This window comes from Tribolium madens, unplaced genomic scaffold (assembly GCF_015345945.1).
Source record: "Tribolium madens isolate multiple individuals breed KSU strain unplaced genomic scaffold, Tmad_KSU_1.1 Scaffold_96;HRSCAF=242;Tcas5.2_LG5, whole genome shotgun sequence".
Taxonomy (NCBI): Eukaryota; Metazoa; Arthropoda; class Insecta; order Coleoptera; family Tenebrionidae; genus Tribolium; species Tribolium madens.
This window is the reverse complement of record NW_025401068.1, coordinates 3,103,935-3,130,625: the sequence shown is the minus strand read 5'-3', so window position 1 is coordinate 3,130,625 and position 26,691 is coordinate 3,103,935. Positions and strand designations below refer to the sequence as shown.

Here is a 26,691-nt window from a genome sequence, read left to right as displayed (position 1 = left end):
ACGTTAATTTGACATTTACATGTCAGGAGGCCAAAAATTATTTTTAACAGATTTAAAGCAAGTTTAAGCCTTGTTGACTCTAATTCGAAGAATAAAATGTTGTATTCCACTCGTTTGAGTGTAAATCGGACGCTTTATTCCACCTCGTGGATGGTAAACCACTCGTTGCACTCGTGGTTTAAAAATCCACTCGGTCAAATAAAGAGTCGGATTTACACTCAAACTCGTCGAATAAATAACTATTTATAAATGGCAACTTATTATAAAACCATTTTTCTCATGAACACTATATTATTATTCCACTTTAATTTAATTTTTTTTACATAAATTGCAATTTTAACAAAAAACACTCTCATAAACAACTTAAAAACAAAACAAAATTTTGTGCTCAAAATACCATCACATTTTCTATATTATTTTAATTTATATTAATTATTATTTTCTGAAGGCAAATGATTAAAAAAAAACGCTTGGTTCCATACTTTATACCTATTTTTCTTGTATGTTGGGATACTGCATACTATTTAGCGCTGCTTTAAGTGGAGAAATTCTTGTACAACCACTCATAAAAATCACCGTTTTTTTAAGAATTTTAAGAAAAAAAAAATTATATTCAAAACTCGAAAACTAAAAGAAATTTCGAAAAATGTTATTCTTGAAAAACGAACACTTTTTTATAGTACTTTAAACTGCACTGATATTTTTTTTTCGTCCAGTAATTAGTTTATAAAAAAATGCTTAGTTCCATACTTTTTATTCTTCCGGTACGTACTTATACATATACAGAGTGCGCCAGAACTCGCGCCCCAGAGAAAAATAAGGTTAGATACCAGGAACATGGAAAAAGTGTTAAAAAAATGTTATCTATAAAAATTTCGATGTTATGAGGGTTTAAAGTTTGCACTTTGACTTTATTTATTTCTGTTGGAAAAATAATTTTCCAAGTTTTTTTGCTATAGGCTATTAAAAGAGGAAATAAGGAAGCTGTATCCTAAATTGTAACTCTGTTCGATGTTATTTGTGGCTTGTATTGGCAAAATTTTTGTCCCTTTATTAAACAATTGTAAACAAACATATACAAGATCATCAGTATCCTTAAATAGATATAAAAAAATGTCAAATGTCAAAAAATAAATGTAAACATTTTTTGACAGGTAGAATTTTTTAAACATTTTTGTCATGTTCCTGGAATCTTACCTTACTTGAAAATTTTCTTTGGGGCGCGAGTTCTGGCGCATCCTGTATAAAAATATGGAACGTTCCCAAAAATAAAATCTACATTTCATTTACTATTTGTCTATTTTTTATATGTTGCCAAAAAGTTGACAAAAAAACCGCAAACTCAAAAACAATAGTAGATTATGTTATTAGGAGTAAAAGTGATTGTTTATGTGGCGAAGCTGAACGTTCATTTTGCCGAACGGAGTGAGGCAAATGGATTCAGCTGAGCCACATAAACTCACTTTTACTCCAAATAACATATACTATTTTATCTGCAAACGATTCAGATGGAACGAAAAGAGCAACACACCAATAATTAAGTAAATCACCTCAATACTCAGGACGCTTTGCAATAAAATCATAACAAACGTCACGCGTCAGTTTCGGAATTTGTGTTGAGATTTCGAAAGTGTTCACTGATTTAACTGGTGAATAACTGGTGTAGTTTATAGTGCAAAATGTCGAATGCTGATAATCTACCTTGTACCTCCCCAGAAAATGCTGAAAAAGCGAAAGAGACAAGAAAGAGATAACAGTGGTAAATGTCAAAGTAAGTGTCAAGTAAAAGTAAAAACGCCTAGGCGTAAAAACAGTGTTTTTACTCCATCTCTGAAAAGTAAAACTTTTACCTGTGTCATTTAGTCATAAAAGTGGTCACTTTTGTGACGTTTGCAGATAAAATAATTTTTTTTTTCTCAAAATACGATCACATTTTTTATATTATTTTAATTTATATTAATTTATTATTTTCTGAAGGCATATGATTAAAAAAAACGCTTGGTTCCATACTTTATATTTACCCTGTATGTTGCCATTAAAAGAATATCTAGAAAATACTTAGTTTTTCTAAGTTGGTTTAAATACATATAAACTAAAACCAGAAATTAGTTTTTTTGCGGGTGTGTTTACATGCGACGACTCCGCAGAGACTTATAATCGGCGGTGGGTAATAATGTCGATAAGCAAATGTTATGTTGAGAATGTTGAGTCAAACTAGAAATACTAAATTGTTTGCTGACCCTAATATCTGCACGTGGAAATATTTTTATTTATAAAAGAAACACGTTTAAAATGTATTTTTACAAAGGCAAGAAAAGAATAGTAGAGTGGGTGTAAAAATGGTGGATGCGCCAGGATATTTACGAGTTTCTTCGCACTTACTCTCTAATTGCAAATAAACGCCACTCTTTCTTGCTGCAAAGACTGAAAATAGTTTTCTATCCAAGCTTAAGCACTTATTAATTTGCAGCAGATTCCAAGTTTAAAAATCCATTTTTAAATGAAATAACTTTCTCATTGTGGATTTTATATCAGTGAGTAGAATGCAATTTAATGAGAAAATTTTACAAATCCCACTTTAATTAAAATAGAAACTCAGTGTTGTAAACTGAAGCACATTGAAGAGCGCAAGGAAGCGTTCTCGGTTTTAAACGATTCCTTTCTCGTCCTTTAATAGGTCAAGGTTTCACCGATTGGAAACAAATCACGTCCCGGAATGAAAGCCTTTTGTGGCTTGTTATCTCTGCGTTGTGATATTTTTGGTGCTTGTTTCCAGGCCGAGGTAGAAAATATGGTGCAGTAAACAGTATTTTTAATTAAGGGTGTGGCGATTTAAACTCGTAATTTCGTGGCCAAATCATTGGTGAAATTAACTATCTGTACTCGACTTTAAATCGATTTTCAATTACCCACTTCTATTTTGAGCACAAGAATGTTCGTTTCGTACAAACCTGAAGCGGTTTAACTGTCATAATCACAATAGATAGCCTGCAGGCAACCATATAGAACCCAAAAATTGCAGAAATGGGATTTTATTTTACTAGGATTTTACAACAAAGAGTGTGTAAATATTTTGCTTTTCATTTTGTCTCGTTAGTGGGAGCGATTTTGCTGACTAGTAGAGCTACGAAAATATTCACTGAGTTTTCACGAAGAATTTGGAACAAATTATTTTGTTTTCTCACCAGTTATTTAGTTTTTTTTTCTCAAGAGATGTAAAGTTTTGTTGAATAAAAGTTGGTTCAGTCTTTGGATTAAATTCCAACCACCCACCTGCTATTTGTAGGGTTAGCAATTTACATCTCCTTTACCTAGAAAGTGTTTCTTCATTTGCATTTTAAGCATTTTATTTGCGCATTTCGACAATGATCTTACAATTACTTAGATCCATTATTTAATTAGAATACGTGTTACAAAATGACAATATTTGAAGAAGAGAAACTTCTCTTAAATGAATAAATAATTTGAAAATATCGGTCATGTAGTTGCATTAAAGTTATTGTAGCATTTGATATAGAATTCAAAATGGAATCAAACGAGGAACATACAATTATGCAAAGATGTATGAAAGGATCGATCGATACTAGAAAAGCAATGAATATATTATATAACAAGGATGCACCAAGTTAGAAACATCGAGTATCCAGGGACAAGATATTTAACTTTTAAACCATGTATTGATTTGATTTTGAAAATATAAGCTTTTCCACAATAAAACTAAATTGCTTTCTAAAAAATGCATCAGTGTGGGAGGATTTTACTTCTTTAAATGCGGTGTGAATTGAAAAGTGGAAATTAAACAGCGGGGTTGTTGGGTTAAGAAAAGAGACAAGTGAAGTTTGACATAATCTTTTTTTTTCTATGATCAAGAGATTGACATTATTACAGAATTCTGAGTCCAAAAACCGGACAAGTGTGGAGAAAAAATGTAGTGTTAATACTCAGAATTTTATACTCAGCCAAAACTCTGATTATTTCAAGTTTAAAAGTAGAACTTTTAGAAAACTAGAAATTTGAAGTTTTTGAGTTTTGCAATAAAGCAACCCAATTTTAAAAGTTAGAAATGCATGTTTCAAGAACGGAATTTTAAATTGAATAGAAAATTTTGAATTTTTATCTTGGAAATCGTTGTCTAAATGTTCAATTTTGAAACTCAGAATTGTAGAGTTGTAAATTTATAAGTTCTAATTACACTACCCAACAATTTTTTTTAATGTGATTGATCTATTGACACGTGTATCAGGGTACATTAACATCCCAAATTACGAATTTGATAAGAAAAATTCTCCATCACGTACAGATTTTAAGTTACAGGAAAATAGTTTTCTCAAATTTTATCGTAAAAATTGTTCATTTCAAATAGAAATTAATTAAATAGACGACGAAAGAAATTAATTTATTCACTAAAGACGAACAATGGTGAAAGATGTATAAGATTCTAACATAAATCTGTTGTAGATGAGTTTTTTGCAAAAGCTGACTTTCTTTTGTATGGTGTTTTAACTTCCCTTATCAGGAACCAGCAGTAATCTCCCATCATAGCTGGATCCCATCTCCCTTGGTACCTCTTTTTCAGCGTCAATACATCCTGGTGGAACCTTTCCCCTTGCTCGTCACTAACGGCACCCACATTTGGGGGAAAATAATTTAAATAAGAATTGAGAAAATGAATTTTAAGTGTTTCGTTTTTCGGCGATTTTGTCGAACATACTTACATATGATATCTCAAAATGCCTAACTTTAAAATCTGACGTGCTATGAAATTTTCTTTATCATTTTTGATTTTAGCACATAAAATTGAACAAAAAAGAACTGTTTTCTTCTCAGTCACAAAATGCTTGTTGGCTAGTGTTATAAAAACATACAAATTCCAGAAATAAAGAAAACATTAATCCCCACTCTTCACCGAAGAAATGTATTTTATCAAAGTTTTCTACACAGAATATTTTGACGCAAAAATGGGTTGCTTTCATAAGTAATCTGAAATAAAATTATATGATGTTGAATAAGCACAGTTGGGTGAATTTTATTTAAAAAGTTTTTTAGGATTTAAAATGAAATTCTTTGGCGAATATTAGATTAAAATGGAAGTAACTGTGTGCGTAACAATAATTCTTCTTTTCCAATCTGTTATTTATATGTTAATTATAAAATTGTTCTATTTTTTATCGTTTTATTTTCCTAGAAGCGATATTTCTATCTGCAAGCTTTGTAACACTGCATATTTACAATCCGGCAATTTTCAAGAAACGTATAACGTAATCTGTAAGACTTACGATGATCGCATTGCAGCAAGAGTAGGAAAACTCTCCACCAAAGTATTGTCGAGAATTACAAGCTCGCAGTTGTTTTATTCGAGGCAAGGGAAAACTGGTGTGTGATAAAAACCAGATTATTTGTACTTCATAACTTGCTTTCTTTTTCTTATTCTTTGTTGTAGACACTGGCGAAAATCTAATACCGACAAAGTATTTTCTCCAACATCCTATAAATTTCATGCAAATCGATGAACATTATGCACATAAATAAGCGAGATATAATTGAAAGTTGCTCTATAAGACATGAATTATTAAATTTAAGTCTCAATAAAATTGCATAGGCCAATATTTGACTTTGGGAAAAGAAGAACGGTTTTGTTGATCGAGGTGGTCTCTAGGGAAACAATGCATTTTTAATAGCATGGTAACTTTCTCTATCGATCTAAACGAGCGTCATTATGGCCGGAGGGCTACCACAACCCCAACGTTGATTACTTTCTTGAGTAGCGAGCACCTTGATGACGTATGCGAAGTGTGGGTGGTACTACTGTACTTGTGCAGTAATAGTCATTGTGTTTTGCTTCGGAGTGGAGTGCTACTCTGATAATAAGTTTGTTGGGCTTGAGATGTTCTTTAAGATAACACAGCATCAACTAATACCAGCTTCAAACCCGCTTGAGGAACATAAAAGGTCGGTGGATTAATTTTGCTGTGTGAATGTTGGACCGCAGTTTTCGCGATTTTACTTTTTGTTATGGAAATTCGGACGTATCAAATGGATGGATAAAAGCATCTGGCGTTTTGTTTTTGTTTCATGTTCTAGCCATGATATGTGGAAATGGAATGAACGATCAAAAAAATGACGGAAATTATGCTTATATTCCGAGTCTTCTGCTGCATGTTATAAATTTTTAACAACCACTCATTTTTAAATAAAATTTTTAGGAAAAAATTTTGAATCTGATTTTAAATATTCTACAAATATTGATGTCATTCATGAATTCAATTTGTGGAACTTGAGGGGTGCATTTATAAGTGGAAAGGGCGTTTACCTGGGGCGAACAGATTAGAGTTACGTTATAAGCTATTAGGTTTATTTAATTTGCTCAAATTTTGCAAATTTTGAAAAAAATACAATTTTGCTAATTGTATTTTGCTAATTGCGTTTGCAATTATTGAGACAATTTAATTTTACTCGGCGTTGTGAAAGATTTTTATTTGAAAAGTTTAAATTATTGTGTGAGATTGCAAACGCAATGTAAGTCTGAAACTTGACTAACATACTTGTATTAGAAATATCTTTTCTGAATACCAAGAATAAAATATAACATACATATAAGATTACTTTACTGAAGAAACTGAAAATATTTTTACTTTTCACATCAAAACACAAAACAGAAGGTTTTGAAGTGTTGGAGGGGGTTTTCAGGCGGTTTCAGTTTTTTTCAAAATTGTTGTACGTTTTATTAGTAATAAATGTGGAAAGGCATTTTTGTCTAATGTAAGCAGCAACTTAGACAATAGAAGCCAGGAAAATGGTTCGTTTATTTACAAAACCGAGTGTTAGTGTAGTGCAAATTAATTGTTTTTATTGCAAAATTGATTTATTTCTTTATCACGCAAAATTAGAACAGCAAATTGAAGAGAAACTTTTTTCATTCAATTGTCTGTTAAATTACTCTGAGAACTATTTAAGGCTATTACTTATAGTTTCTATTTAAGAACCACTTTAAAACGATTCTTCATTGCTGTAGGGTGTGGAAAATGCCTCAATAAATCATCTTTAATAAGGATTTTGCACATTGTTTTTAGATCTAAACGATAAAATAATAATTTGATTAGAAAACTCTTTTCATATTATTTTTGCAAAAAATTGTTGCTTTCCATTTTTCCCTATAGCCTGTTTAAAATTATCATAAAATTTAAAAATTTACATCGGTTATAAAAAAAAATGAAAGGCTTTAATAGGCTTGGCGAATGTTAAAAATTCGTATAAAAATTATTTTATAAATTAAGCTTAGAACATCATGCAAATTAGAAGAGATGTTAAAAATCAAAAACATATTACTATTGTTACCATGCATGTAATTAAAATAAAAGCTTATTCCTAAAAACCCCATTTCTCTGTTCTTAGTTTCCAGTGTTTGCCGTAAAAGTAAATTAGCATAAAGGTTTAGTGATTTCTGTCACGCGTTTGTAACAAAAATACCGTCACATTTGTGATCCACAAAGATGATTACCAAAACCAATTTGCAATACCAATCAATTACAACACAATACATTGTTCAAAAATAGCCTATTGTTTAAGAGTTACCTATAGTTAGCAGAAATTATCTCGAGGGCAACAACTTCCAGACGTTCTGTTTACATTTTTTTTATCTAAGTTGCAGGTGAGTGAACTGTACAAATTTAATTTTCCGTATTTTCCAGCCAATATCAAAACGAAAAATGGAAATTGAATAAACGAAATTTCATGCTGCGAACAACGGAAACACATTTTGAAAATATTTAAATATCAATTAATTACAGTGCTTTGAACAACCAACAAACTTTGGTTAGTTAAAAGCAGCACATTAAAAACTTTCCCCTTTGAAGTTGGAACAGGGATTTAGAAAATTGACAATATAAAAAAGCTCATTTAATCGAGGTACTTTTCGACGCTGCATAATTCATTTTTATTTTGTACAGACTCTTATGGTTCATATCTAAAATGATTTATAAGCGGATGAAACGAGAGAGGATTTTGGATGCAAGGTCAGAATTATTAACTTAAACGTGAGGATTTTAACAAGCAGTTTCGTGCTTTTTGTACTCCATTTTCAGACAACCAGCACTCAATCTTGATGTCCAGACACACATCTTATTTTCCTAAATAAAGTAAATCTCGCAATGCCTAAATTTCTTAATCCTACAAGAGTGAATTTTCGCCCTTCACCCATCGTCCACTTTTATCTGAAATAGGCTGTACGTGTCCTAGTAAATACTCGTTGTTCCTAAATTCCCTTGCCAGTTCCATGCGAAATAAACTTTAATTTGCTCTAAAAGGATATTGCTCCTCTAAACTCCTTCTAACCATAAACATGTGACGCAAACTTAACAATACAAGTTCTTCTAACAGTAGCCGAACTTTGTCCACAAAAAAAATCAAAAGTTTTTGCCACTGACCCAATTATTGCCGTTGCAATAATTAATTTTCTAAACCAATTTAGCGCACTCATCACTTTTGAACCTGTGTTAAAGTAATTTTTTGTGCGAGCAATTCTGTACCTTTAGAGGGTTAGTCATGCGAGCGAATGAGGTGATTCGGGGTTGGACCACCTAATTGCCACATTGTCCTGCCACAAATTCATGGTATAAACGCCATTAGAGAGCGAAATCCAGCTACCGTTTTGTTCCACTTTTAATTTCATTCTGTTGGTTTTATATTAAACCGAATATTTTCGCGCTTTAAAAGCACCGGTTGAATAAATTATCAGTCTCTTTGATAATGTTAAGGGTTATGCTGATTAAGTATTTAAATGGCGGTTTCTGTACCACTTTAATTTTCAATGGAATATAAATAAACGGAAATTTCCAGCTTTAGAAGATTTTAGCACAAAGGTTAGAAAATTATTCGCACTTCCTCAAATTAAAAAAAGTAGGATTCTTTATCTCAGGCTTCTGTATTTTCAGCTTCAAGTTTCAAGCAGGAGATCCTTTTGTGTTATTTTCATTAAAATTTTATTTTTATATCTTTTCTCAATTTTGCTCGTATAGTTTACTTTATGTGAGATTATCTTAAAGGTAGTTGAAGAAACTAATTAATTTCTGAATGTGAAAGAAGATTTATTAAAATAATAAGTAAAAGGAAAGGACACAATATGGGAAAATTCTGTCCATCTAATAATAATAATCATCAAAAAAAATATTTTATCCACAATCACTCTATAAAGAGACTTTATTCCACACTTTAGATGCGTATAAAGTACCAGTTTATCCACTGTTAGTAACCAGCGCACCGCGTAACAGCTTACAACGTTTAACCGAAAGCACATTTGGCGTGACGTTTAAATGTCAGTTTAATTTTTAATTAGGTTTGGAATAATTTGGGCCTGTGATTGTGGATAAACGTTATATTGCAGTCGTGTGTTAGTCGCGTTTTATCCACTTAAGAAAATTAACCGCTCGAACTCACGTTCTCGCGATTAAACATTCTTGCGTGGGTAAAACGCTACCTAACACACTCTTACAATAAATAGCTATTTTCTATTTTGTTAAATTTTGTTATAACTAATATCAAAAAATTGAAGTTTCTACAGGGTGAATCTTAACGCATAAAGTTAGGAAATGAAAGATTATTATCAATAATAAGTAAAAAAATATAAGTTTATTAAAACTTTTTTATTTTGTCGAATATCAATAAAAAATACCACTTAACCCCACCTAAATAAAAAAAATGATTCACTTGATAGACATGGCGTGAACAAATGTAATGTCGACATTAGTGTCATCGGGACGAATTATCTAAAATTTTAAAGTCTAATAGTATTTTTAACACTATTTTTACTATTAGTTATTACATATTTGGCATAATATGATATCATACCCAAAAATTATGCATTTAAGTTAAGACTCAACCTGTATACATTTTAAGGCAGACAAAAATTCCAACTTTTTGTTTTGTATGTTATAATAATCACAAATTTTTGATCATCAAATTGGTCGTATTGTTCATGTTTTTCTAATTTATTGTAAATTATTACAATAACATATTTGTCAATAGAAATTGACAATATGAATGTATCAAAGTCAACTCCACATTCATTGATAAAATGTTTATTCAAAACGGTCAAAAAGGGACATGTCTCGACAAAACTTTTGCCATCATTAGCCAAAAATTGAGACCTCTAATTTCAAAACTTTCTAACACAAGGAACAGAAATTTGTAGAAAATTAAAGAGGGATAAAAATTAACAAAAATTAGGACCGTTTTGAATAAACATTTTATCACTGAATAAATGATGAAAAATGAAAATGAAATAATAAAACAGGATTTATGGTCAAATATTTGCTTGTAATTGCTGTTCTAGAAATCCATTTTTGATAAAATTATATCTACATGTTCCTGGTTATCAATTTTACAAAACGGAAGTTATTACATTCATTTTTATATTGGCGTATCTAACAGGTAGCTAGTCCGTAACAGTACTGGTTGTTAAAGTCTACTTTATGGGTTAATGTACTAGTCATTGTATTATAAAAATGTCATATGCAATTGTATTGTGAAGTTGGTAAGAATTAAAAATGAACAAGCATTGTAAAGTTACAATACGAACCCTAATCGTTGTAATCCAACCTCCTCAAGCAATCCCATATATTTAAAAATAACCTTGGTTCAAGCAAAAAATAATTAAATTGTTGTTTCAAGTGAAAATGAATATTTAAAATAGCAAATTATTAAATTTGCGTTTTTATGCAACCATTGTATAGTTAGCTTCAAAGTCGTCTAGCTTCCATATTATAACAATACTTTTTTGTTTCAGACTAATTAAATTAATTTGGCATTCCCATCATCGAGAAAAATGAAGTAACAAATCGAAAGTTTTTGCATTTTCAATAATGAAACTCGAAAACATGGACGCAACTTCGAGTAGTGATTCCGAGTGCATCACTCCGGATGTAAATTTGATGAGTGACGAATTGAATTTTTCCCCTATTTCCAAAGAAGCGAGAGAAAGTGGGGACGGAGACAGCGGTGCAGAATCGAAAGAAAATCCCGATTTAGCCAACACCGAAGACACAACGAAGAAACTAAAGGACAAGCGAGTATCAAAGATACCCGTCAGGCGGAAATCAGGTGGTATCGAGCTTAAAATCGAAGATTCAGAGACCAGCTGGGATTTGTCCGACGCAGATGGAATACCAACAAGGGAGGGATTTATTTCGCAGTCTTGTGCCGATCTGGAGGTGGCCCCCATCCTGGAAGCACCTGAGGAATTTCGGTGCGAGGAAGCCGAGCCGGAAGAGGGCCACCGCGAGCCATCCTCCCGTGACGGCGATAATGCATGTTTGGCGGAAACCGGCGATACGAGCTGTCGGGCAGAGGTCGAAGGAATTCGGTCCGAGGAGTCCCCCAATCAGTGTTGTAACAATGCAGTCGTGGGCAGCGCCGCGCCTGGTGACACACCGCGAGTGTATGCCAGTGCCGAGGCAATGAATGAACCTCCCGTCGAGGCCGCAGCGGAGCAGTCGCCGACGACGGGCCCATCGATCGCAATCGGCGTCGCAAAATGCGCACAGGCGTCGGGGTGCAGTCGCGTTTCGACCGCCAAGGTCTGCGTCGCCGAGCCTCCTAATCCCATCATCTGTGCCTCAAACACAAATGACGAAAGTGAAACCCAGCAGTGCAAACACCTGAGTTGGAAATTCGAGAACGGGCGACTCGTCTTCGAGGAGAATGGGCCGGGGGAGTCAGCTGATAGCGACAACGACGAAGTAACGCTGCTCAGCAGCAAAGACCTCAACAGGCGGGTAGACGAGGGCAGGTCCCGACTCAAGTACCTGGAGCAGAAGCTGAAGGAGGCGGGCATCACCGATGGGCCTTTAGAACAGGTGGTCGATAAATCCCCTGATTACGACGCTAATCAGAACATCGTCAAGTGCGAGTTCGACGTGCGCCAGGTGGGTTCCTTCTCTCCAATCACCCATTGGGAGGTGTATGATGAGCTTAAGGAAGTGACCGACGACACCATGGGCATCGACGGCGAGCGCGCCAAGCACAACCCCGACCGCGACAACCTCAAATCGCTCTTGAAGAGGCCTGGAAAGAACAAGGATAAACGCAGTAATCGGGTTGTGTTTAATGAGAACAAGAACGAGTTTTTCGATGCCGACTACATCATCCTCATCCGGGAGGAGTGCGACTACGACGAAGAGGATGACGATGGTGTCTGCACCTGTAATCAGCATGAAATGGTGCGGTTGACGTGCTGTGAACCCAATTGTAACTGTAATGTGTACGATGGTTACGAGCAAACACCTCAAAGTCCTAAGTTTGCACCGCCGTTGGAGTTTGTCGATGCGGTCACTCTTAGTCCTCCGGAGGGATACAAGGATATGGAGTTGGAGGAGCAGCAGCTGTTGGCCTTGCAGCAGATGGCGAGAAGAGGACAAAGGACGGCCGTTTGCAGGGAGTGTAGTGGCGCTCATGATGACGACGAGGACGGTGAGTTATTATTCGATACATTTTAGTCAAGTGTGATTTGCATCGCAAATAAATCGACAACAATGCACGTTTGTGACTATTGGAGGTGTTAACATGAACAGGACAATGTACCCAATGTAACATTCAGTTTGTAAAAATTTTCTACGTGTAAATACACTGCGTGACACATATCCAAATATTTTAATTAGATCAGAGCAGAACATATTTTTTTTTTCTTGACATTATACATATTTAGATAAATACAAAAATATTGATTTTATTCTTTGACACTGTCAAAATTTACGGTTTTTCCCCTGTGTAAGGAAGTTTTGACAACTGTTTGGCATTTTTCAATACGAAACGTTAGATTATTTTTAATTTTAAGCCTTGTTGAGTCTAATTTGAAGAATAAAATGTTGTATTCAACTCGTCTTCGTGTAAATAATTTACACTTGATAATAAGTTGAGTAATAATTTGAAGAAACAAAAATTGTTTTTTATACAATTACGTTTTATATCATATTTATATCTTTATCTTTTATTAGTATTCATTGCCTTGCTTTTAAACAGACATATTTTTAACTTGTTTTTATATTAATGTAACTTTGTGAATATCGTTCATTAACTTTCAATTTCAGGTATCAGGCGATACCTATTTTTAAAATGCGTCGTAGGCGAGAAATGTTTTTTTGTAAAACAACAATTTATTCAATTAATAAAATCTTATTTAGCTAAATCTATTTTTTCGTTGTTTTTCCAGAATAAAATAAATGCAAGTAACGAGCAAAGGTAAATGTCTATTTATTTTCAAAAATATCTTTCCAGAAACAATTTTTGGAGTATATAAGCTGGTGATGAGCAATCTACATTGTTTAAGACTATAATCACAGTTTTTATTATTAAAAATTGTATTACTAAATAAGAAATTCAGGATGTCTCAGAACTCTCGAATCAGATAAAATGCCAAGTAAGATAAGTTACTAGGAATATAAAAATGTTTAAAAAATTATAGCTTCAAAAAAATTTTGACATTAATTTTTTGACATTTTTTTATCTATCTAATGTTTCCGATGATCTTAATGAGAGATCAAGATAATTTGTCAACTTTGGATCCGAAAACGTATCTGTGAAACGTCAAAAAAAATGACAAGTCGAAAGGTAAAATGGCATTATCAAAAAGATGATGGCTTTAATAACTAAATTTATGATTTACCTTCAAACAAAAACGGTCCTATTGTTATACGAGTACGTGGGCGACTAATTCCAGCCCATTTTGCCGTTTTACGTTTCGACTTGTCATTTTATTTGACGTTTCACGTGCAGTTAGTTTGAAAACAGACATACGTTTTCGGATACAATGATGACTCGATTACAAATTATCTTGATCTCTCGATATATGCTTTTTCATAATTATTCAGTAAAGGTACAAAACCTTTGTCAATAAAAGCCACAAATAACATTAAACATGGTTACAATTCAGGATACAGTTTCTTATTTGTTTCCTCTACAAATAGCCTGCAGTAAAAAAACATGTAAAATTATTTTGCCAAAAGAAATCAACAAAGTGCAAAATTTAAACCCCCATAATTTCGAAATTCTTATAGCCTAAACTTTTTTAACATTATTTTTCTATTTCGGTGTTAGAATAGGTCTATTCCAGCACCCAAATGACGTCATTTGCGTGCTGGAATAAGTCGTTCGCGGTAATTTAATTTTAGTGACGGACTTTCTTCGCAATTCATTTTCAAATGTGAAAATAAGAATAATTTTTATTTTTTACAGCCGCCTAAAATTATTCCACACATAAATGTCGCCAACCGTCGCAAAATTCTCTTGAAAAAAAAATTTTTATTTTCGTTTTTTAATTTATAAAATGATATAAAGCGGTGAAATAGAAAAAAATAGTATAAAGCACTTGTTGCAGAAGGTTCTTCAAGCACTCATTTGTTCCTCAACTCGCCGCTTCGCGGCTCGTTTCGGAATTTCAAATTTGTGCTTGACTTTCTGCAACTTGTACTTTAATATACTATTCTATGATCCTGATGGTGTTTACCTACTTGGCATTTTTCTCTGATCCGCGAGTTTGTATATTCCAATGGTTTTCATACTTCCGTGTGGAATTATTTTGTTCTTATTGGTCAAAATGAGATTTTCAGAAAGCATAAATAAAAAATTCGGGAATAAAATTGAAATTTTGTGTCATAGAAGATTAAGGATCATTGGAGTATCATTAGCAATTGGAGTAACTTTAATACAAAATATTTATCTGAAGTTCAGCATTTTGTTTAATTATGATGAAAATGTCATTTAATTTTAATAAAAAAAAGGGATTAAACCTAAAACTTGCAAACGAAAACATACAAAGTCCATAAATAAAATATAAAAGTACTACTAATAAAAAGTTCGTTAGTGATATTTGGGTATAAAATTAAATACAGGTTTAATAGTTATGTCTTAATTTTTAGTTTCGAAAATGTAGTTAAACAAGGATTGAATAAAATACAATTTTTGTGAAAAATAAAAATAAAATCTGACAAAGAATCTTAGAAGCTCAATTCTAAAAATTTACACAAAATTTATTGCGTAATTTCTTAATACCCTTCATAACAATCTTCTTAATCAACATAAATAGGTAACCAAAAATTGGTATAAAATTTTTTAGGGACGAAAACATAAAACAAACAAAATTTGTAGCTATTAAAACTTTTATTCAGTGAATTCCATAAATGAAAAACGGCTTTATATACCTAGCTTGAAATTATTATAGATTTTATTTAGGTGTCATGTATTTTTTTTAACTGGGAAATAAAAACAGCCTTCATTAAACACCTCCACAGCTTTCAGAAAGTTCACTTTTATCACATAATTTGATAATTAAGAGTTTAAAAGAAATTTTTTAATTAAATTCTAGATAAATATAAACTTGAGACATTATTTCACTAAGTACAAATAACGCAGTTAGGACAAATTGGTTTCGTAATGAGAATCGCCACAATAGACTTAAGAATTAGCTCCAGTTTATCTTGAAAAATGTTTATTTGCGAAAGTCTGGATACGTTTCGTTGAGTAATTAAGTATGTAGCTAAAAAGTGAATATCCGTTGAAGAAAATGTAAAATAGCAATTACACACTGACTATTGACTAACCATTTGAATTTTAAAACAATATTGTTATGCAGTAGAGAATATTCAGATGTAATAACATGCTGGCACTAGCAGTGGTCGTATCGTTTTATTTTAGTAGACAATGGACAATATTACAGTGAGGACTTTACTGTCATCGTTTCAGAGTGGATAGTTGATTATTTTAAAGTGATGAATTTTGCAAAGTAGTGAAAGCGGATAACACGCAGTCAAGGACTTGAAATAATGTCAATTTGATTTTTGCAGTGAGTATGTTTTGATTTAAAATGTGACACTTACCATTGAGTAGGGTAGGCATTTATGTAATAAATAATGTCCCTAGGCGGATCATTGGCGCTAATAGTCAAAATATTTGCCGTCAAATCCGATTACGACTCTTCATTAATAATTATCAAAGCTCTCACCACATGTGGAGAGAATAGGCCGTAGGTTACACCTATTACACCTAGTACTAAATATTTCAACCATCAGCTTGACGCTAGGGATTAAAGTGGATATTTTGCAGACCCTGTACAATAGATCTTTGTTGGGGTAGATTAAACAGCGGATGTATTAGATGGACATCTTAATTGTACTTAGTATCAGTAATTTATTTTATGTAACGCGTCTCACCATGAAAATTTAATTGTGGATGCAAATTACTTAACTGTTTTACATTTCAAATCAAGTTATAATCAAAGAGAAAACAATTACAAAACGTTATTGCGTATTGCCTTTTACTATTATGTGCATAAAAATACCTATTAAGTTTAATAGATCAGTCGAAAAGTATCTTGGTTGAATTTGGTTTTATTAAAGACAATCTTTATAATTGCTACGTCATTAATGACTTGCGTGTATGGAATGACTGCTTATCAACTGTATCAAATATCAGAGCAAAGAACTGCTTTTAGAATTGTCTTTTCTAAAGTTTGGAAGATTTATGACTGGTGGGCACACGCACATTAATGAATTATTAATTAAATGACTTAATTTGTTTTAAAAGGAGGTGTGCCAAATTGTAAACAATTATCATCCGAGTCATTCTGCTTCAGTTTAGTTTCCAAATAAATGAAAGGGGATAAAATTAGGCTAATTGATAAAGTCGATAAAATGCTAAAATATCTGTAATTGGGTTTGTATAGTAAACAACCGAGTTTTCCTAGAAAATATAGCTTTAATCAATTTTGATTCTGAAAGCAAAAGCTCGACACTCTCTGCATTATAAACATAAATAGTAACTTTGACAGCATGTCGTTGTTTGAAACACGATTTCCAACTTGTGTTTGTTGCGTGGTCAGTGAATTATTTATATAAAATTTTAATTAAGTTGTTTTGTTTTGGATTGGGTGTCGGTTGCGTTACGTAATTACTGACTCGAAGAAGGAAGCTTTGTGCTTGTCTGTGGACACATAATCGACTTTGTTATTGACATAATTTTTAGCTTTTTCAAAGGCTTCTTCTCATTATTCACAGTATGTAGTTTGCTTCAAAGTTGAGCAGAAGGAAACTCGATTTGTGGTAAACTTTATTCCTCGACGTGACTGTTCTCTACTAAAACTCAAATAAGGAATCGGTAAATATGATTATAAAAGTAATTATTTTCTTGTGTCATAAAAATTTGATACCAAGTTACCAGTTAATCATAGTTTAGCGATAGCTTTAGATTTAGTGCAGTCGTATATAGATATGTCAGAGCCATATGTTGTAAAAAAGTAATTGATTATATTTTCTTCTTGCGAAACAATCTCATCGATCATCGCGACGGAAATTGGATTTTAAATGGTCACAACTCCAAATATGTATTCAATTTTTAGAATTTCTGCAGCTTTAGTTTGTTCTCTCATTAGATTTAGGTGCGCCAATGAAAAATACGGTTTCTTTCTCGAACTAAAATTTAATTTCTGCTTTTGAAGTGAAGAACTTTCCACGTGAAAGAAAATAGAGCCAAATTTAAAATAAAAGCATTTATATGGACTACTGATAACAGCCCTAATCTGGTCTTACAATTAAATTGTTACTACAAATACAATTAAAATTTGGTTAATTTAAGCTTACAATTTTACTCAAATTGTCTGCAATTCTGAACAATATTTAATTAAATAAAGAAAAAAATAAAAAAAAACAAAAATCAAATGTTGATTTTATCGATTTTGAATTCCGAGTTTGAATTTTTCTTGTACAATAGAAAAGTATAATTTGACAATAGAGATATTGCTTTTAAGTCTCTAATCCGTTTGACAAAGTCCATGTTTGAGTCCTTTCTGCTTCTTTTGAATCTGTGAGAGACGTTCCAAGAAATTCTGTTTTTCTTAACTATTTCTTGCCAATTGTTTAACAGTTCAGTAGTAGTTGCGCATTTTTTCTACCTCAGTGATTTTCCTGTTAAATCACCTATGTCTTATGTAGTTTATTGTTAGAAAAGCACACTCAAATACACATAAGTATTACAATTTTCTTCCAATTTTTGAAACACGAGTATCCTTTGTATTCATTGATTTAAAACAGCACAAACGAGTAGACGTGAAAAAAGTACAAATTATGTTGTCTGTGAGTGTATTTTCCCTTGACACTTTGGGAAAAATAGCTTCATTTGAAAGAGACAATTATTTTATATTCATTTAACACAATTTATTCACCAAATCTGCAATGAAATGTTTTCTACGACACTCACTGAAGCAAACTTCTCGTTATTTGGTTATAATGGTCCGAAATACGTTTTCGGTGTTGTTTACATTTTTTAAAAATGGATCGACAATGATTCATCATTTACGTTTCATCGGTTTTGCATTTTATCCATAATCGTTTGTTTTTCTTACGCGAAAACAGCGAATTTGCTCTTTAAGATATTACCATTCGACAATTATATTCACAGCAATTAATCGCATTTCAACTCAGCTTAAATTCATCTAGTCACATCCGGGTTTAATGAAATTATTCCTAGCATCTAACATCCCCTAAACTAGTAAAACATTTATCAATTCAGCGGATTTGGTTAAATCCACAATTGCAAGCAGCTTTTTAAGTGGATTCGTTTAAAAATTGATACAACACATACTCCGGTTTTGAACAAAAAGCTTAATCAGAGCTTTGGCTACCGAACAAAAGGTGCTTAGACTCCAACGATTTATTTTTTAAATGTGTCTGAAAAAATAACATTTCAACTTCAACAAAGTTTCATCCTAACAAACATTGAATTTCACAGTTTTTTGTTGTTTTTATTTATGGAAAGTTTTTACACAAAAATGGCATTTACAAACGGGAAAATGAATTTTTGAAGTATATGCGAAATTATTTCGGCGATATAAAAAGCCGTCATTTTAAAAAGTCAATTAGAAAAGAAAAGTTTGATTGACACTTGTCGCAGTTAAGTAGTTGAAAGCTCTCTCGTTAAAGCTTTGCGAAAATTGAAATTTCGCATATTGGACAAAGAAGTGATTTGTTCATGCAACTCTTAGCATGATAGATACAGCAAAATAATTTATTCCGACATCTTAAAACCCTCATAACGTGTCACATCACATAGAAGTGAACACGTCGCCTCGAACAATGCATCGGCGAGGTTCACTTTGTTGGTCCGCCCGTACTTCCGGTTTTGAGAACCTCCTCTCATTATTTGTACACGCAACTCAAGAACCATGACATTCACACAATTTTCATGCTATGTTGGCGGTTGTTATTAATAGTAAAATACTTTCGTTATCTTCTTGAATAAGGTGCATTCATATTTATAGCAGGTGTCTAGCTCTACTCATTCATTCGTAATGACTCTGAAATTCTCAGGACCGGATCGAATTTTATGGTTCATGTGATACCACACGATGCATAATATGTTTCACAGATAAAGTCAGGTATGTGTGAAGGAAAATGTTATTATTAAACATGGAAAATATACAGTAACTTTGAAAATTCATACCAAGTTTCAAACTTCACCAAATTCACAAAACTTTGAGGATAGTTTTAGTCGAGTTTTAGTTATTAAGTTATGGCGGGGTACATTTAAGGAATCTAAAATAAGAGTTTCGTAGTGAAATTACCGTAGCACACTTGGAAAGTTGCCCAAATTGGACCACTTGAAAATTATAAAATTCATACTACAAATTATGAATAATTTCGAAGAAATAACATATTTCTTAAATTACTTAACATAATATTATTATTTTCTCGCCCACGCATTTGTCTAAACATTTTGTAATAACAGGAAGAGAAATTGTAATCAAAATCAAACCAAAAAAAATCTTAGACTAGATTTTTGGATGCATTTTTTCATAAATATTACTACAAATTTGAGATGCTTAATTTCACTTACAATTTAAAAAGCTGCTACAATTATTTAGATTAAAAGAAATACATACATACTCATATCAAAAATAATACTCTATACTACTTACTCATTTATGGATGTATGTATATTTATTAGTAGGTAGTAGAAGCACTTTAAAATATAAATATAAACATGTATGTTTAAATTAAAAATTCAAGTTTATTGATAATGAATAAGGAAAAAAACAAAAATAAAAGAAAACAATATTATTTTGGAAAAGTACATAGGTATAATTATTATTATTAGTTTGTCATGAATAATAATCTAAAACACTAGTAAGATTAAGCCACACTTTACTGTACTAATCTCAACTATGTATAAAATTACAAGGTGACTGTAAATGATTGTGATTTTTTTCAAGTTGGTGTCAAATTTAAAATTTTAGTTTGACAACCTTGTCTTTCAAATTCAAACGTCAAACTTTTATAGGCAATTGTCATTCATTTGCGACAGGCGACTGCAGATTTGGCGTTACCTGAAACATTCTGAAACAATAAATTAGAAGGATTTTTTTTTGAGTAGAATACATTTTTTTGTCACAAACATTAATAGTCACCCGGTACAAAAAAAGCATTGGTTTCATAAAAAACAAGACATGCTAATTTACATCATGTAATGCTGGCCGACTAATGACTGACAAAAATTGTCATAATGTTTTTTTTCAAGCATTGTTTTCTGACAAAAAACAATACGGATCTTTCAAGAACCCAAAGACCTAAACCTTTGAAGACCTATATTTCGTAAATAAAGACTCAAGGATCAAACAACTTTTAACTCAGTGGATATTTTTTATCACCACCCAAGAAGTGGTCAGTCTGTATATTCACCTTGATAAAAATACTACTTTTTTTACTCTTTAAAATAATGTTGTCAAAGGTCGAATTTATTGTTAACAGTTTCCATTTTGTTTCATGCTTCCAAGTTACATGAGAATCTTTTAAAAATATTCCAAAGTCTAACTTCTAACTGAAATAAAAAATCACGTGACGTAATTTGCGACGCTGTCTTTTAATAACAACTCAAAGTGATTTTTATTAAGAAATTCCATAGTAAATAAACCCAACGTATTAATAAACTTACACACTTTTTTAAATACAATTTTAAATTATTAAAAGACGCTAAGCTTTCAAGTTTTACGTACTAAATAATTTTAGCGTTAGTTCTTGTTTGAATACGAAGTTAATTTTAGATAACAGATTTACATAACGAATGTTCCTGTTAAGGAAGTTTGGAGAGATCCACCAGCTTGTAGTCATACTAAACAATTAAGGTCATTTCGAAAATTGTATTATAATTTCAATAGAAAGCAAACCACATTTTATATACCGAAAGATATAGGGTTAATTCCTCGATTTTGAGCGTGTTAACAGGATCACATTTAGCAGGAGAAGAGGGGATTATGTTTTAACAAGGAAAATAAAGTTAGAAACTACACTTGTTGCACTTCAATTCATCTAAATCTTCTCGTGTAAACTAGAAAAACTCTCGGTGGCTAACCAGACCTGAAACAATTATATTTGATTTTTCTTGCGACTTTCCACTTTTAGTAGATTTTAAACAGACGTTTTGACATTTATTGCGAATGCAGTTTATACATTATGGAGCACTAAAAGCTGCATATATCGGATTTTGCTTCCATATCCGTTTCTACTTACCCTTCTCTTATGCTCCGGATATTATGTACATTTTGTAAATCAGTGATTTTTAAAATGGGAATTAGATTATTAAACCAGTGGAAATGTTACCTCCATTATGTAATTACTTTCAACCAATTACTTAATACTAAATGTACTGCAAATATACCAAGTAACAACTTCCATCCTGTAGATAATTACATCTATGTGTGTAAAAAATCATTTGACAAAGAATAAACACACATGTATTCACTTTTAGTCACCTGTAGAACAGACTTTCGAATAATTACATATTGCGGAATAAATTGCTCGATAATTATTGCGTTGTAATTAATTACCACATTTAAATTAAAAGGGATTTGTCTAATCACAAACTAATAAAGCGAATTTATTCAGACTTAAAAATGAGGGAAAGTTTAATAGGGGCAAAAACCATGAAAACTTTTAGAACAATATACCCACACTAGAAGCTATGAATTATTGAAAATGATACGAAATGGATTTGATATGGAAATACAGCGAACGTGCGTGGCTTGTTGAACTTGTAGAAAATGCAAGATATTGAGGCTACCTGTGTCTATTTTAGAATACAAGATGCCAGTGCATTATTAGAAGCACGGAACCAGCTACAAAGCCATATAAATAAAACGGCAATTAATGTGCATAGACTATGAATTCTTAAAAAAAAGAGTCTTGGATGTGAGCAAAGAATAAGAAAAGTTTAAAACATAATAAGACAATCTCTAAATCTCGCTGAAAAATAAATCACAATTTCATCTACTGCATTTTATTACGCAAATATTCAACCATTTCCTATTTCATATCAGTAATTGAATGCTGGTGCATGTAAACATGTAATCTTCGATATCGGATCTCTGTAATAAAGACAAAATCTTTGAAACGTTTGCTCTACAAACAATTTAAACTTTAAATTACTTTTTAAAAGTGAAAACGGAAAAGTTGCGAATATTTTATAGTTCTTACTTGAAAAAAAGAAGGTTTTTGAGTCTTTTTCTGTGAAATATGTCTTTTTTACCCTTTGACATTTACAAATATTCTCACCTTTGCGATCTATCCATCTCTCTTTGGACGCTAGATTTATAGTGTCATTCATAAAAAGTTCTTCAAGTACAAATTGTCACATTTCCATATGCATTTATTAAAGTCACATTGGCCAAAATTTTAATTTTAGGGTTCAAGTAAGAAACAATAAATGCAGCACAACTTTTTGCTAATTTATAATAACGAGAAGAAATTCTTTAAGATGATTGTGGTTGTAATTAAATGTGAGAACATTTCTGTGAGAATCACTTTACCGTAATTAAAAATAATTTTATTTAATAAAGGAAAAACAGTGGGGATAGTTTCTTGCTTGCTTCTCGAGGCAGTTAGTTGTTTGTTTTTTTTTTACCTCTTTGTGGCCGTTTGCAATGGAAGCTGTAAATTTGATAAAAACGAGTAAGTTGTTTGTGCTTTTTTCGGTTCAATTTGAGAAAGTATTACAAGAGAAATTTTCTCGTTAAGGAAGCAATTTTCATTGTCTTGAGCAGAGTTTGCTCCAAGTTGTTAACCCTTGAATGGCAATGTCAGTGTTTCCCAACTAATTTTAGAAACCTTTTTAGTGACAAAGTTGTCTCGATATCAGATAAATCAATTAAAAAAGCCGAAACAGGAGAATACATTTACCAAAGGCGTAACTATAAATACCTATTGAACTTTCCTTGGACAGGCTTTTTTAGACGAGGATATCAATTTCCCCGTTTTCAGTGAAATCGAATCTTACGAATAAAACTGGCTTTTAATGTTATTTTCTCTTAGAATAACATTTCAAGTAATCTTTTGTGTTTGAAACATTAAATTCTTGTAAAAAAATCCTTGAATTCTCACTAAAAACACCTACTAGTTCTAAATTAAAAGAGTTAGTAACGAACCTAATTTTAATTTTATTTGTTTTTGCAGGGAAATTTCATCTAGCACGGAATTAGCTAATTTTGAGCACTAATTTGACAAAAAATACAATTAGGAAATTATCAGTTTATTAATTAGTAATAATCACTTAAAAATATGAGTGAATGAATAAGGAAAAATTTTTGAATTATTGCGTGTTTCGATCGATAAGAGATAAAATTTATATCTCAAAAGTCTTATATTTTTCACAATATTTTCCGAAACAGAATGTTACATGACCCCAATAGGCACATGTGGCGGGGAGTTTAACAATTATTTATCGAAAGGTCTATTTTTGGCGCATCCAAACGTCTGTAATTTCACGATTTCGTGCTAATTTTAGTCGCGTTTCCGATTCGGTAACTGTTGTAATTTGTTTTTAAGACAATTCATCATGAAATTTAAGCAGTTCCTGGAGCTTTCGTTACTAAACACCCACGATATTTGTCTTTAATGTTGAGTAAATTAAGCAAGGGTGTAATGTTTGTTTCTGTAGATAGAGAATAATGTGGTACATAATAAAATTTTGTTATAATGTGTTCTTTGCTCAGTTATTTTATTACGTACCCACGAATACGCTTTTATAGCCCGCCAACGTTTGTAATTAACTTAACTAGCAAGAAAGTAGGAACATATCATACATTATTAGTTAATTTCTTGTTGATTTTATTGAAGTTCAATTTAGGTAATTAAGGATTGCTTTGCTGGCAACCAAACACTGAATGAAAGATAAAAATTGTAAAGTTTTATTCGTTATTTCAGTTTTATGTCGGATAAATTTTAATAAAGGTCATCAATTTGATATGAGATTAATTCAGAATTTAATTATTGAAGTGATTACATTTAAAATTATAATAACAATAGTGTAAAACACTGGAGTTTAATTGAAAAATAGCGATTGGGATACAAACCCATAAAATACAATTTATCGTTCTGAAAGCAACGTCTGTAAACATCTGCAAATGTGTATATTTTCAAACCCAAGTAAGTAAATAAAATTAATTAAGATTCTCTCAATAAAACTTTAGATAAAAGTTTTAAAGAATTAAACCGACTTTAAGGCGTCACTTTAACTTAGCACATTTGTCAATAGTATCTCTCGCAGTGAACTCCGGGACTTGTATTTACGAGCTCTAACCATAAAATGTTTATTTCGTATAAATTATGCCCAACTTTTACACCCCATATTACGGAACTGAAATCAAAAAATCATTTCCGCCAAGTGATATTAAACCTTAACCCACTTATCTGGTTCAAAGTTAATTCAACAATTACAAGTTTTATCTCTGCTGCAAACAACCAAATATTTTTTAAGATAAGAATAACGTTGTAGTTTGCTGTGACTGTGTCTGGGAAAATGTGAGGTGGTGAAAATGTCACATCGCAGTGTTATAAAAATTTCATACAAATTGAAAATAACAGGTAGCAATTTTATTGCAAAATTATCGAAAATGTATTAGTATCACGTATTTGGACATTTTGTTTGTAATTACGTGTTCATGGGATTTATTTTTGATCTCTATTAATCTTTATCTATATGCATTGTGAATTTGAAATAAACATAGAATAAATATTGAATTCTATAGAGCCACATATTTTCATTGGATCAAGATTTTGCTTATTTCCAATATCCATTATAGAGTACATAATTGATAACAATGATAATGCAACTGATAACCAAAAAATCCTCGTTTTGACCTGAGAAAGTTCCTTGTTTATGTTCATTTATTCCGATTTATTTTAATCAAATCTCGAGAGGATTAATAAAATTGTGCCGATAATGATTTAACATTCGTATAAATAACTCAGGATTTCCGTCTTTTATTTAATTCTTGAATATTATTTCGAATAGCTTCACTATCGATCGTTCTGGTTCTCTTCTAAATCCCATTTATATCCTGCAGCTGCTTTCATTTTTCTAACTCATCTTTGAATTTTTCCTTTGGCATACACACATATTTTATAAGCTTTATTTCGCATTGAAATTCTCTCGTGACTTTCTTTACTAATACTGCACACAATTCTTTCCTCTTTATTTTTCTATAATAGTGATTTTTTGTTATCACATTTTAACAAATTAAAATTGGCCAATTAACCGCCACGGCTAATAAGCTTTGAAACTTCGTTGGAACGCTGCCACAAAAGAGTGATTCACATTTGTTGAAGCTTGTTGTTATCGATGTAATTTACAGTAAATACCAATTAGTAAAGTTGGCAAGTTTGGAGTCACATTTTTTAAATTTTTGATAAATTAATAAATTTACACTATTGAAATCTGACTTAGGTAAATGTTTAGGTGAAAAAAGCAAAAGAATGTATTATATCGTATAGTCGAAACCGTTTTTTATAAGGTGAAATTTTACTCGACATGATATATTTTTATGTTGCGTCTAAGTTTGAATTGTGTAAACAAATGTTCAGTATTTTTCTAACTAACTAAACACAATGTGATTATTAAGAGTGTTGGCTCTTCGATTTTTGTAGTTTTATGTTCGCTGGTTATAATCCAAACTAATCCAAAGGCACAGGAGCAATTTCTGCTAAATAAACGTTCCGGTCTTATGCCAATATTTTCTCGCACACGTTTTCAGCCTCAGTAAATCCTGAGGAGACATAAATGCAATTCCAACATGTAACCCTCCTCCAATTCGAGAGAACTCGAGAATTCGACGCTCGATAACAATTGGTAACAGACGACGTCTACAATGATAGACCGACATACAAGTTACCTCACGATTTACATATTTGCCCCGAAAACCAGACGACGAATCAATATAGGTAACAGATCAGAATTTTCCATTTACCCTTTTCGTAAAAAAAAAATAAGAGATTAAGTTACAGAATTAGAGTACACTACACTTTAACAAAAATGATTTTTCTTTTAGAAACTAAATCGGGTAAGAAATTGCTGTATGTATATATATATATATATATATAATTTTCCTTTTTCCAAGTTGTTTTCAAAAACAAGCCGTGATGGGAATTTATTAGTGGTCACTTACTGAACAAAAGGTTTCTAAAGGCATTTTTTAAAGAAAATATCAATGCATCAGTAGTGGCAGGCAACCAGTTATACAACTACAAAATAAAACGTGAAATTGTGGTAAAGATCACTTATTTAAACCACTTAAAAATTGAAATACAAAAAGTTGGGATTTGAGTCATAACATATTCGTTATTGGATCAATTCTACTATGATTTAAATAAATTTATTAGTGTTTTT

General features: G+C 31.7%; 1 protein-coding gene across 2 annotated transcripts in view; it reads left to right on the top strand.

Moving 5' to 3' along the window:
* The window catches only part of LOC123013053, a 55,319-nt gene that overhangs the window by 20,156 nt on the left and 8,472 nt on the right, over positions 1–26,691 (top strand). Inside the window, exons 1-2 of one of the 2 annotated variants that reach the window (XM_044411363.1) lie at positions 5,874–5,949; positions 10,781–12,462. In XM_044411363.1, coding sequence (XP_044267298.1) covers positions 10,857–12,462 — 1,606 coding nt within the window. In that variant the 5' untranslated portion in view covers positions 5,874–5,949; positions 10,781–10,856. Of the gene's footprint in view, positions 1–5,873; positions 5,950–10,780; positions 12,463–26,691 lie in introns of those variants that run through there. The other variant, XM_044411362.1, reaches the window with a different exon arrangement.